General features: G+C 37.2%; 1 protein-coding gene across 29 annotated transcripts; it reads left to right on the top strand.

Moving 5' to 3' along the window:
• The first annotated feature begins 689 nt into the window (after nt 1–689).
• LOC126589349 (endoribonuclease Dicer homolog 3a-like) lies at nt 690–14,207 on the top strand. 29 transcript variants are annotated; one of them, XR_007611812.1, is made up of 8 exons: nt 691–1,172; nt 6,827–6,914; nt 7,036–7,254; nt 7,370–7,439; nt 7,529–7,592; nt 7,737–13,522; nt 13,611–13,715; nt 13,798–14,207. XR_007611812.1 is itself a non-coding variant. In XM_050254617.1 (5 exons), the coding sequence occupies exons 2-5, from the start codon at nt 7,125–7,127 to the stop codon at nt 13,830–13,832; spliced, it is 255 nt and encodes an 84-aa protein (XP_050110574.1). In that variant the 5' UTR covers nt 695–1,172; nt 7,036–7,124; the 3' UTR covers nt 13,833–14,207. The 29 variants fall into 29 exon arrangements, 1 of the variants encoding a protein (XP_050110574.1); XR_007611810.1 differs by having other exon boundaries at nt 7,734–13,522; XR_007611809.1 differs by having other exon boundaries at nt 7,701–13,522.
• The last annotated feature ends 780 nt before the right edge of the window (nt 14,208–14,987 follow it).

The following is a 14,987-nucleotide window of genomic DNA, read 5'->3' as shown; positions in this document are numbered from 1 at the left end:
TTGAATGTCGGATGAGTTTTCACGAGTCACAGTGCTATGGAAAAAACAAGGCCTGAAATGTATAAAGAGAAAGCATGCATGAAGTGATCGATGCATCGTGCAAGAAATCAGAGAAAAGATTGCAGAGAATCTTCAGGTTTGGCTTTTTTTCATGGAAAAAGTGGATCCAAAATTTACTTTGTCCTTCAAAACCAAATATTTTTACTTTTTGTGGCAGATTTTCCAAAGTCTGTGTGAACAGTTAATTATCTAAGGATAATGCTAGAGATTAAATTTGCAAAGCAAATAATGTGTCATCGATAGAAAATAAGTACATTAATCAACTTTAAGTGATAATTCAATCATTAATGTCCATATCATTTAATTTATAAAATATGATTTAGTAATTTGGTCTCCTAACATTATCCTTACTTGAATGTTACTTGAGTTTTCACGAGAGTCACAGTGCTATGGAAAAAAACAAGGCCCGAGTAAAGAAAGAATGCATGAAGATGAAGTGATTGATGCACCATGCATGAAACTAACAGCAACAAAACAAAGGAATAAAAAAGGAAATGATATCACTCAGCTTACAAAGGCTAAAGATTCCAATGGCTATTTGTAATCCAACGGCCACGGCCAAGTTTGAAGGGTAGTTGAAGTTGGATTTTTGTAATCCAACGGCTATGGCCGAATGACTTGGAGCATTTATAAGTTGTGTTAGAGAATGATCTAAGTCATTTAACCATGCTTTCGTTGAGCTTTGTACATAAGAAGGAGAAAATCCAAACAGCAGAAATTTAGAGCACTGTGACTTTCGTGAACTCAATTAACATTTACCCTAGCTAGGCCCTATAAATTTGAGCTTTCCTTCTTCAGATGGGCACCCCAAGCAAAGCTCTCTATCTTCTTCTTCGGCTTACCCTCTCTCGCTCTTTGTTTCTCCATCTCTCTCGCTTAAACTTCCTACCATTGATGGAACTGAAAATCCAAATCCTTACATTATCATGAACTATGTGTTCTTCCCCAATGTTGTGCGTAATGGATTAACAGAAGTCCGGGAAGGAATGATAACAGATGAGACAACTGATCATCAGTTCCTAGTACACTGCCACAATGTCCTTCTGCCATATGATCATATGTATGTTCCTGAGAGAGCAACGCGATTCCAAACTAACCGTCGTCTTCCCCAAGTAAGTATCATGTTTTTATTATATTTATTATTATTTTTATTTGATCAGTCCAAAATTTTGATTTTCCTGGAAGCATGTTTTCACTCAGCAATTTTTGTTATATTTTTCTGAGAAATCAATAGCGGGTTTGTTTGTATAGAGGAGTGGAGTGATATTTCAATTACGAGAAGGTAGGATTTTTGGTCCACAGGGAGGCCTTGTCAAGTGGAGGTCAACTAGAATTTTGTGCGGACAAAGATGTCTGCATATATCTCTTTACAAGGGAATAGGATTCTCTCCCTTTTTTTTTTCCTTTCCTTCTCTAATCTCCTATTTGGACGGTCACGGTTAAGCCATGTAAATATCTTATATTAATTTTATATTGAAAGAGAAAGACAAAATAGAGAATGTGAGAGGAAATGAGGGAAGCGGATGGAAAAAGGAGGGTAAAGAATCCTAGTCCCTTTACAAGGCCCTTGTCAAGAACATTGCAAGCGAATAGGAAATTACCATCCAAATTTTTTGAGGCAGGAGTTGTCCAGTCCACTGCTCGTTCTCCTAGGGTGCGTTTGGTACGTGGGACGGGACTGGACGGAACGGGACGAGGCGTTCCGTCCCGCATTTGGTGCGCCAAAAATGGGTGGAACGGGTTGTTCCACGGGACAGATTTTGGGTGTTTTTGCGTCCCACCTCCTCCCCCTAGAACGGGTTTGTTCCACGTCTGTGGAACACACTGTTTTACCATTTTAAGACAAATATACCCCATGTCTTTTTCAAAAATTACACCTTCGTTCCGTCCCGTCCCGTCCCGTCCCGTCCCGTCCCGTTCCGTTCCGTTCCGTCTGCGTACCAAACGCACCCCTAAGAGCAAGTCCATCCCTAAAAATGCGTTGGCGCCTAACTCATTTAATCCACTCAAATAAATACTAATTGACCCTAATGAACAATAATTGGTCAAATGTATCTCCACTCCTAAAAAATGCGCTGACACAAAGTCTAGTCAATTTGTATTAAAATATTATTATTATTTTTTTATAAAATAATAAAAAAAATAGTTTTAATTTCGGATAGAATTTTTAACCAATCTTGTTACGCCACATGTCATTATCCCAAAGTACTATTTTGTGGATAGATTTCCAATAAGATTTTCAACCAATTTTGACACGTCACGTGTCACTATCTGTTTACAATAATTTAGTCAAGATTTCAATAAAATTTTCAACCAATTACGTAGTGCCACATGACATTATCTAGAATCTCATCATTTCTTTTTTTGTCTATATAAACCTTACATTCATCCTAATTCATACACCAAACTCAAACTAGCTCATAATCATTCTTCATCGTTTTTAAATCTTGAATTCTTACAATGTCTTCTTTAAGGAGATTGTATGAAATCGATGAGAAACAGAAAAAATTGTTGGCAGAACAGGAAAAATTGTTCAATCTCGAGGAAGGTAGAGATGAGGCTTTCGCAATGTAAGAGGATGTGAATGATGAACATAGAAGGCAGAGAGCCTCACATTCCTATCGTGTCATGGAAGTTATGGGTCAGATATCCAAACCCAGACGTACCGCAAACTTGGATAGAAATAGGGAAAGACGAGATAAAGATCTCTTGGAAGACTATTTTATCCCCAATAGTTTATTCACTGATCATATTTTTAGACGTCGTTTTAGAATGTAACGAAATTTGTTCAACAAAATCATGATTGCTAATTGCAACCATGATCCATACTTTGTGCAAAAAAAAAAAAGAGGCTTTTCATGTTCTAGGTCTTCTTTCTGAGCAAAAAATTATTGCTACCTTGCAAATGCTTGCATATGGAGCATCTGCAGATCAAGTGGATGCAATAACGAGAATGGGAAAATCAACTGTTCTGGAGTCATTTATGAGGTTTTGCTTCACAATCAAAGCTCTTTACATCAATGAGTACCTCCGAAAACTCACAATAATAGACATGCGAAGGCTTTTGAAGAAGGGTGAGATGCGAGGCTTTCCTGGCATCATTGGAAGTATCGACTGTATGCACTGGACTTGGAAAAACTGTCCAAGTGTGTGGCAAGGAGCTTATGGCCACAGAAAATGGGCCAAAAGTATCGTTTTGGAAGCGGTGGCTTCATTTGATAAATGGATTTGGCATGCTTTTTTTGGTGTGTTGGGAACTCAAAATGACCTCAATGTCTTTACCCAATCTCCAGTGTTCGACGATGTGCTGTAAGGAAAAGCACCGAGAGTTACATATTGGGTCAATGACCATAAATACGAAGGAGCATGTTACTTAGCAGACGACATTTACCCAAGGTGGACAACGTTTGTCAAAACAATGCCACATCCATAAAGTGAAAAAGAAAAACACTTCGCAAAATGTTAAGAGGGGTGTAGGAAGGATGTGGAGCGTTGTTTTGGTATCCTGCAATCTCGTTGGGCGATTGTCAAAGCTGCTGCTAGAATGTTTCAGTATCCTGTAAGCTTGGAGCGTTGTTTTGATATCCTGCAAGCTCCTTCCTACACCTATCTTGACATTTTATGAAGTGTTTTTCTTTTTCACTTTGTGGATGTGGCACTATTTTGACAAACATTGTCCATCTTAGGTAAATGTCGTCTGCTAGGTAGTATGCTCCTTCGTATTTATGACCGTTGACCTAATATGTGACTCTCGGTGCTTATCCTTGTAGCACCTCATCAAACATTAGAGATTGGGCAATGACATTAAGGTCATTTTGAGCTTCTGGGACACCAAAAAAAGCATGCCAAATCCATGTATCAAATGAAGCCACCGCTTCCAAAATGATACTTTTGGCTCCTTTTCTATCGCCATAAGCTCATTTCCACGCACTTGAATAGTTTTTCCAGGTCCAGTGCGTACAGTCGATGCTTCAAATCATGTCAGGAAAGCCTCGTATCTTACCCTTCGTCAAAAACCTTCGTAGGTCCATTGTCGTGGGTTTCTGGATGTACTCATTGTTGTAGAGGGCTTCAATTGCGGAGCAAAACCTTATCAGGGACTCCATAACAATTGATTTTCCCATCCTCGCTATCTCATCCACTTGACTTGCAGATGCTTCCTATGCAAGAATTCGCAAAGCATCATTAATTTTTTGTTCAGGAAGAAAACCTAGAACATGATAAGCATCATTTTTTTGCACAAAGTATGGATCATGGTTGCAAATAACAATCATGATTTTGTCGAACAAACTTCGTTGCATTCTAAAACGACGTCTAAAAGTATGATCAGGGAATAAACTGTTGGGGATAAAATAATCTTCCAAGAGATCTTTACCTCGTCTTTCCATCTTTCTATCAAAGTTTGCCGCACGTTTGGGTTTGGATATCTGACCCACAACTTCCATGACACGACGGGAATGTGAGGCTTTTTGCCTTCTATGTTCATCATCCTCATCCTCTTCCATTGTGAAAGCCTCATCTCCACCTTCCTCGAGATTGAACAATTCTTCTTGTTCTGCAAACAATTTTTTCTGTTGCTCATCGATTTCATACAATCTCTTTGAAGAAGACATCGTAAGAACTCAAGATTTAAAAACAATGAAGAAGATTTTAAGCTTGTTTGAGATTGGTGTATGAATAAGAATGGATGTAGGGTTTATATGGACAAAAAAAGAAAGAATGAGGTTTTGGATAATGCCACGTGGCATTACGTGATTGGTTGAAAATCTTATCGAAATTTTGACTAAATTATTGTAAACAGATAGTGACACGTGACACGTTGGGATTGTTTGAAAATCTTATCGGAAATCTATCCACAAAGTAGTACTTTCGGATAATGACATGTAACGTGACAAGATTAATTAAAAATCCTATCCGAAATTAAAACAATTTTTTTTATTTTATAAAAAAAAAATTAATAATATTTTAATACGAATTGACTAAACTTTGTGCCAACGCATTTTCTGAATTCTGATGTTGTCCTTGACTCTGATTCTAAGTACCCGAGCTACCACTTCCTCCATAAACTGAATTAGATGCAATACCTTCGGTAGGTTGACCAGTAGAACAATCACGGCATAATGTCTAGCGCCTCCACACCTAAAGCACTTGTCACTCCATGCAGCATAATTTCCTCGATGACGTCTGCCAGAACGCATACAAATCAGAGCGGCTGGTGTGAAATGACTAAAAAACTATCTCGACACCTTATTACCCGATCCTTCACTAGAAGATCCCAAACCCTAACCGTGACGTTTGAATGATAGTGAGTGTCTAGGGCCGATAGTAGAAGAACATGAAGACTCCCTGGTGCTTCGAGATAAAAAACCTTGACCCCGAGTAAACTGATTTCGAGTCAAATTATGACTGCTGCAATTCAAAAGTGACCGCTCCATTCTCAAAGCTGCTCTGATCATACTCTCATAAGAATTATACTCATGTGCTAACATAAAGTTGCGGATGTCATCATCTAGAGCAATATCAAGTTGGTTCATCATCTCTTGTGGGTGCTCATAAACAGAGGGAACGTGTCTCGCCAATCGTCTAAAAGTACAATCAAGTTTTGTTACCGACATGTTGCCCTGGCAGTGCACATAGAATTCTCGTCTCTTACTTGCTTTATACTGAGGACTCATAAAATAATATGAAAAGATTCTTCGAAAAGTACTTCATGTCATTGGCCGATTAGGCGGTTGAGATCGTTTCGTAGACTCCCACCAAATTTTTGCACCACCCATAAGAAAATACCCTATGGTCTTCGCCCGTTTCTCTGCAGGGCAATCTATACATTCAAAAATATCTTCAACATTTTCAAGCCATTCCTTGGCCTCCTCATATGCACCTATGACTTAAGGCAATTTCCACATAAGTGCGGCTTTGCTCGCTATTCCTAGGGAATGCATGTTGCAGAGCGACAACCAATTGATGAATTCCACTTAAAACATCAGTACGAGGACAATGAGGTATATTACCACCACGAGGTACATTCCCACCACGAGTATTCATGATTATGAGAAAAAACCAAAAACAAAGTTTAGAAGGACAAAAGATTTCACAATTAACAAGGAAATTGTGCTGCAGGGAATGTTACAGTTTCGGAAAAACCTATTATGTAGTATTATATTGTTTTCAAAATGGTGGGGTTAGTATGTTCAGATATAAAATGGTTTTCTTATTATTACTATTATTATAAACTTTGTGCCCCCTTCAAGACCTAGTGAAGAGGAATACGACTCGAGCATTGAGACATTTCCCTTCCAGTGATCTTGTGTTCTCCTCTCAACATATGACATTTTTATGTATAATTGTAACTTAATGTCTTTCATTTCACTAACACTCTTGTTTAGTTGTATGCTCTCAACATATTCATGCATCCTTTCTTTCAGATTGTTAACAGTTGGATATTATCCTTATATTATGACTAATGTTTTATCATTGCTATTTCATTAGCGTTTGTATATTCTTTATGATTGTTGTTTTTCACGCAACTTCTCGATTACATGTTTTCTTATGTTCCTGCATATTCATATAATTATGGCTTTTGTCACTCTCGAGTGTCGGCCAACACGTGCCATCCAGATATCATTTTGATATCTGGGTTGAGGCGTGTCACCCTTCAGACGAAATCATTAAGTTTGTATAAGTTTATATAATTTCTGGCTTTTCTGTATCACTTCTGGCTTATTCTAAATTATTTAATTTGCATTACATAATATGAATTTTCTAGATTCCATGGCAGCCTTATACAAGGCATAATCCCAACTTCCTCAAAATGTTAAATGGCCAACAACGAATGGGATTGTGCCGGACATGATGTAAGTTTAATTTTCTTCGGTTTTCAAGTAATCATTAATCGATGCTTAATCAGCTTTTTTTGTACAAACTATTTCCGAGATTTAGAACTAATCACTGATTTATTTTCTTCTTATGCTGCAGATACTGGTCATGACACCACAGGTTCTCTTGGATGTCATGAGGAATGCTTTCTTCAACTTAGAAATGTTTAGCTTGATAATCTTTGACGAATGTCATCGCGCTACTGGCAATCATCCTATACGAAAATAATGAAGGTAGTTTAGCGGACCGTGTGCCAAGTTGAGCATCTGCATTGTGCTGCGAAACACCATTGAAGCTATTTTAAGCACATACACACATGTACGTACACAATGTTGATCGCTTACTCACTAATGAGTAGGAGATCATCAATTTTCAACATACGTAAAAAAATTGTATTCAAGTACATTTAGTGACTAATTTCTTGTTTTTGAAGGATTTTTATCACCAATCTGCGAACCGGCCAAAGATTTTTGGGATGACAGAATCCCCTGTCATAAGAAACGGTCAGATATTGGTGCTTCATAGCTAGTGAAATTCTACAATCTGTTATGCAAAATATTCAGGAGATCCTTTCTAATTTCTAATTTTCTAGTGCCTTGTCCGCCATGGATTCTGAGGCTCAAATATCTGCACTGGAAAGCATCTTGGATGCTCAGGTATTTTGAGATTTGGTTATGATTATTCTCCATTTATTATTAGACGTGGTCACAGTTTTGTTGTCTAAATATCTTGAGACGGGCTGATGCAAGTTTACACTGTAGAAGACATGACTGAAATCAAAACATTTGTTCCCTCAGCAGTCCACAAATGTAGGTTTTACGAGAAAGCACAGTACGCCTATTTGGATTTGAAAGAAAAGATGGAAGCTTTGCTGTCGAAGGTAGTCCTACATCGTATCATATCTTTCGTTCACAGAATATGTTAAGACCAAGATCTAAAATATCGATGGTATCGGAAATATCGGTAGTTCAAAAACACGGAAATTTCTATGGAAATATCGGGATATTATATAAAAATTGAATAAAAACCACGGAAATTATAAGAAAAACTTGGAAATTTGTATTGAAACTTTGCAGGATGTTTATTTAGTCAATTATCTATTAGTTTATCATAAAAAATTGGAAGGAAATGCATTGCATGATGGATTTAACCGATTTAAGTTGATTATATAGAGAGCTGTCAAACATTGTTAGTGTAGAAAATTTGTAGTAATTAATGAAAGAAGTTTAAACACACCATAATCATTTATATATAATGAATTAGTACAATATTTTACACTTTATACATTGCATGGTAAGATACATGAGTGACTTAGTACCACATAGAGTTCCTATGAGGTTCAAAATTTTCACTATCTTCATCATCTCTATGTGTAGAGTAAGTGTATTGTGAAGAGTAGTCATCAAATGATAAATCCCCAAAATAGTTTTGCATGTAATTGTTAACATGCCACCTATATGGATCCGAGATTGGTTGACGTTGTCCATAAGCAAAATCATTTGAAGATTGAGTCTCAGATTCTTTCCATGAGTTGCTCGATTCCATCCCAACAGGAATGGGTTATGAAGGGTAGGGAAATGGTTGGTTATGAGTATAACCATGGTTACTACTTCCCACTCCAACAGAGTTCGAAGTTATAGATAACGAGTCATCTTCTTGACTTGACAAAGTCCCCTTGCCTCTTTCTCTACGAGTATAGTTCTTCCCTATGGCACCAATTCCTAGTCCTGCCCTCCTACTGCCATGGTCCTTATCCTGTGTTGCATGCGTGAAGTTTGCCTCACCAGTGAAGGGGCTCATAAATCCGGGAGGTGGTCCAACATATTTTCCATATCCACCACTACCTCCAGCTCCATTATATCCTTCATCATTCCCACCTCCGGTGGTAGGTGAGTCTCCTGATCTTGTACTAGAGCTATCATTAGTATCAGCAGGATCTTGTGGTTGTGTAGGATTGGAAGAAGGTGGAATTCCAGTGTTTCTTGGTCTTGGGCGCAAAAGTTCTTCCAAAGAGTTATCACTGCTAGATCCCACCTTCTCCTCTAATACGCTTTCTACATTTATCCCTTCATTACGTGCTTCTTCAGCAACTCTTAGAGCTGGGTTGCCTTCATCATCATCTAAATGAAGAGGTCTAATCCATTGATAAAGTTGGTTACCCTCTGTATCATCATCTTCAGTAACAATATCAAACACATCTAGTGGGTCACCACGGTCGACATGATCTATTTCTGCTTCCTTATCTCGCATTTAAAGCTTCATGTTGTAGTAGCAATAAACTAATTTTTCCAACCTACTATGAGCCCACCTATTTCTTTGTTTTGTGTGTATGAGTGCAAATGTACTCCAATTTCTTTCACAAGCAGATGAGGAAGCTGTTTGTGATAATACTTTGATTGCTAACTTTCTCACAGTTGGTGCATCAGTCTCATACATGATCCACCATTCAGCTATAATGAAAAACAATGTTGATAAGCCTAATAACTCCAACAAATTCTATTATAAACTGATAGTGAAATATGTTTACACTGACTATGAGACATTTTTGTTCGAGCAGCAACTGATGTTAGTTCTCCAAAAGTTCTTCTGCATCTTTAAACCATGTTAGCTGAATTCAACAAATCGTGTTAGTTTAATCTAACAATGTAATTATTATAATTTAAGTAATTATGTACCTCATTTCCAAATTGGCCAACTGCTGGTGATGCAGGGTCTAATTTAGAGTATACATTATGTACAACACGTATAAGGGTACCATCATCTCCAACACCGGGTCTGTATTGGTATCGAGGATTCAAATAATATGTTGTTCAAAGAAACACCTACTCTAATAAGAGAAATAATACTTATGCAACTAAAGAAATGAATTGCAAATTATGACATAATTTATACCTGCTACATGCAAATCGTGGTATAATGTTTTATATCATCGGTCATTAATTATCTTTATGACCCACCTTGCACCATGTTTTCTTTCCAAGTCATCCTTCACTACACGCATCAACTCATATATTGCCCCCATAGTAGGATACACTTCTGTATCAACGATCCGTAAAACTTTGTAAAGAGGTTCAAACATTTGGCACACATGTTCTGATTAAGTCCAAAAAGCATGATCAAGTACTATACTTTCCACCATACGACCTGAATTTGAGCGGCTGAAATTGTGGTTGGCCCAATCGTCACTAGTGAATAGTTACTTCAACCTTGCTTTCTTCTTAAGTAGGTTGTCTAATGCAATATAGTTGGTGGCGAATCGAGTGGTAGCTGGACGAATAATTTCTCCTTTGCAAAATTCACACATCTTTGCCAACAACCAACCATGATTGTAAATATAATTTGTGATCGTTCTAGCTCTTTTTGCGACAGTAGAAATATTCTCTTTCTCCCCCATTGCCTCAAACATGAGATCAATACAATGTGCTGCACATGATGTCCAAAACACATTATGATGCTTCATTAACTTTTTTCCAGCTTTGACAAATGCAGAACCGTTGTCGGTCACAACTTGGACAACATTATGCTCTCCCACCTCCATGATTACATCCCTCAATAATTTGTAAATATACTTGTAGTTCTTTATATGGTCTGAAGCATCTGTTGAGACGGGGAGATAATTGAAACAAACATTATGTGCCTCCAAACAGTCAGCACGTAATGCTTCATCAACAGATGCTTCAGACCATATAAAGAACTACAAGTATATTTACAAATTATTGAGGGATGTAATCATGGAGGTGGGAGAGCATAATGTTGTCCAAGTTGTAACCGACAATGGTTCTGCATTTGTCAAAGCTGGAAAAAAGTTAATGAAGCATCATAATGTGTTTTGGACATCATGTGCAACACATTGTATTGATCTCATGTTTGAGGCAATGGGGAAGAAAGAGAATATTTCTACTATCGCAAAAAGAGCTAGAACGATCACAAATTATATTTACAATCACGGTTGGTTGTTGGCAAAGATGTGTGAATTTTGCAAAGGAGAAATTATTCGTCCAGCTACCACTCGATTCGCCACCAACTATATTGTTTTAGACAACCTACTTAAGAAGAAAGCAAGGTTGAAGCAACTATTCACCACTGACAATTGGGCCAACCACAATTTCAGCCGCTCAAATGCAGGTCGTATGGTGGAAAGTATAGTACTTGATCATGCTTTTTGGACTTAATCAGAACATGTGTGCCAAATGTTTGAACCTCTTTACAAAGTTTTACGGATCATTGATACAGAAGTGTATCCTACTATGGGGGCAATATATGAGTTGATGCGTGTAATGAAGGATGACTTGGAAAGAAAACATGGTGCAAGGTGGATCATAAAGATAATTAATGACCGATGATATAAAACATTATACCACGATTTGCATGTAGCAGGTATAAATTATGTCATAATTTGCAATTCATTTCTTTAGTTGCATAAGTATTATTTCTCTTATTAGAGTAGGTGTTTCTTTGAACAACATATTATTTGAATCCTCGATACCAATACAGACCTGGTGTTGGAGATGATGGTACCCTTATACGTGTTGTACATAATGTATACTCTAAATTAGACCTTGCATCACCAGCAGTTGGCCAATTTGGAAATGAGGTACATAATTACTTAAATTATAATAATTACATTGTTGGATTAAACTAACACGATTTGTTGAATTCAGCTAACATGGTTTAAAGATGCAAGAAGAACTTTTGGAGAACTAACATCAGTTGCTGCTCAAACAAAAATGTCTCATAGTCAGTGTAAACATATTTCACTATCAGTTTATAATAGAATTTGTTGGAGTTATTAGGCTTATCAACATTGTTTTTCATTATAGCTGAATGGTGGATCATGTATGAGACTGATGCACCAACTGTGAGAAAGTTAGCAATCAAAGTATTATCACAAACAACTTCCTCATCTGCTTGTGAAAGAAATTGGAGTACATTTGCACTCATACACACAAAGCAAAGAAATAGGTTGGCTCATAGTAGGTTGGAAAAATTAGTTTATTGCTACTACAACATGAAGCTTTAAATTCGAGATAAGGAAGCAGAAATAGATCATGTTGACCGTGGTCACCCACTAGATGTGTTTGATATTGTTACTGAAGATGATGATACAGAGGGTAACCAACTTTATCAATGGATTAGACCTCTTCATTTAGATGATGATGAAGGCAACCCAGCTCTAAGAGTTGCTGAAGAAGCACGTAATGAAGGGATAAGTGTAGAAAACGTATTAGAGGAGAAGGTGGGATCTAGCAGCGCTAACTCTTTGGAAGAACTTTTGCGCCCAAGACCAAGAAACACTGGAATTCCACATTCTTCCAATCCTACACAACCATAAGATCCTGCTGATACTAATGATAACTCTAGTACAAGATCAGGAAACTCACCTACCACCGGAGGTGGGAATGATGAAGGATATAATGGAGTTGGAGGTAGTTGTGGATATGGAAACTATGTTGGACCACCTCCCAGATTTATGAGCCCCTTCACTGGTGAGGCAAACTTCACGCATGCAACACAGGATGAGGACCATGGCAGTAGGAGGGCAAGACTAGGAATTGGTGCCATAGGGAAGGACTATACTTGTAGAGAAAGAGGCAAGGGGACTTTGTCAAGTCAAGAAGATGACTCGTTATCTATAACTTCGAACTCTGTTGGAGTGGGAAGTAGTAACCATGGTTATACTCATAACCAACCATTTCTCTACCCTTCATATCCCATTCCTGTTGGGATGGAATCGAGCGACTCATGGAAAGAATCTGAGACTCAATCTTCAAATGATTTTGCTTATGGACAACGTCAACCAATCTCGGATCCATATGGGTGACATGTTAACAATTACATGCAAAACTATTTTGGGGATTTATCATTTGATGACTACTCTTCACAATACACTTACTCTACACATAGAGATGATGAAGATAGTGAAAATTTTGAACCTCATAGGAACTCTATGTGGTACTAAGTCACTCATGTATCTTACCATGCAATGTATAAAGTGTAAAATATTGTACTAATTCATTATATATAAATGATTATGGTGTGTTTAAACTTCTTTCATTAATTACTACATATTTTCTACACTCATAATGTTTGCCAGCTATCTATATAATCAACTTAAATCGGTTAAATCCATCTTGTAATGCATTTCCTTCCAATTTTTTATGATAAACTAATAGATAATTGACTAAATAAACATCCTGCAAAGTTTCAATTCAAATTTCCAAGTTTTTCTTACAATTTCCGTGGTTTTTATTCAATTTTTATCGATATCGATAATATCCCGATATTTCCATCGAAATTTTCGTGTTTTTGGACTACCGATATTTCCGATATCATCGATATTTTAGACCTTGGTCGAAACAAAAGTGTAAAAAAAGAATAAAACTAAAATGTGGTAGAAAGATGAAAAGAGGAATGTGATCTGTTTGGTGTTACCACATTTTATAGGCTGTTAAAGTTTGTCTGTAGAATGTCCCTGATGCCAAAGAACAGTGCCGATTCTATAGAGAATGGTCTTCGCAGTTGAAATTTTTTCTCGAAGAAGTCTTGCTTATGATTGCGAGATTTCTTCAACCTTGCATGCCAATTGGTAAGTTTTTTTTTTTTCTCACTTTTGGATTGTGTGCATTGGATTTATACTTATTTCTAATTGATATTACTTCCTTCACACTGCTCAGGCTGCGAACTTCATGCAGACTTTCAGTTTGACTGCACAAAGGCGTGCGATTTGGGTTTCATATCTCTAAAGTTATACGAACTACTACAAATTTTCCAGTCATTTGGTAAGTAGAACTACGCATGGCCAAGTCCTTGTTAGTTAATTTTCGTATAAAGTTAATTTATTGGAGTGCTTTGCCATTGCAGAACCGGTAGCAAAGTTCAATGCCTCATTTTTGTAGAGCAAATTATTACAGCTGAAGTGATTGAAATATATGTTAGAAAGTTCGGTGCTTATCTCACTTGATAGTTTCATACGTGACTGGAAGTAACTGTTCAGCTGCTGAACTATCACCGAAGCTGCAAAAAGAAACTTTGGAATCCTTTTCGCACCATAGATTTCTATTTATACGAAGCTTTGGTGTTAGAAAACCACATAATGAATGAAGAAAATATTGAACATGTTCTTACTGTCAACAGTAATGAAGGAATGTACAGAGAGAAAATGTAGAGAAAGGAAGTAGAGAGAGAGTAAAAGAATATTATGTATTTTCCACATCTATATCAATCTGTTTACATCCCTTACTTATATATAAATACAACCACCTTATAACTAACTCTATATCAATCTGTTTACATCCCTTACTTATATATAAATACAACCACCTTATAACTAACTCCATATTCTCTACTCTACTAATGACACCTGGCACTAACCTAAGGCATTCCCTAACATTCCCCCTCAATCTTATGAAGGGAAGAACCCAACATAAGATTGGAACAGTGAACCTAAAACTGAGATGAACATAAATCTTTGGTTAGCACATCAGCACACTGTTTTGTGGTAGAGACAAACTGAAGCATGATTGTCCCTTGTTGAACTCTTTCACGAACAAAATGGCAATCTATCTCGATGTGTTTGGCTTTGGAATGAAGTATAGGATTAGTAGCCAATGCCATAGCAGAAAGATTATCACAATGAAGGAGTGGTACAGATTGACATGAAATATGCAAATCCAGTAACAGTTGTTGAATCCATACTATTTCAGCAGTAGTGGTGGCCATAGCACGATATTCGGCTTCAGTAGACGAGCTGTATGTTGTTTCTTGGAACTCCAAGAAATAGGATTAGAACCCAAAAACACAACAAAACCAGTTGTGGATCGTCGGTCATTGGGGTCTCCAACCCAATCAGCGTCAGTATATGCTTTAATATCAAGAGATCCATGTGTAAAATTGATACCAAGATGCATAGTGCCACGGAGATATCTTAAGATCCGTTTAACAACAATGAAATGATCTTCAAGAGGAGCATGCATAAACTGACAAACCTGATTCACTGAATAGGCTATGTCAGGTCGAGTAAAGGTTAGATATTGAAGAGCCCTAACGATACT

This window comes from Malus sylvestris, chromosome 11 (genome assembly GCF_916048215.2).
Source record: "Malus sylvestris chromosome 11, drMalSylv7.2, whole genome shotgun sequence".
NCBI classification, from domain to species: Eukaryota; Viridiplantae; Streptophyta; class Magnoliopsida; order Rosales; family Rosaceae; genus Malus; species Malus sylvestris.
This window is presented reverse-complemented; position numbering and strand designations above follow the sequence as displayed.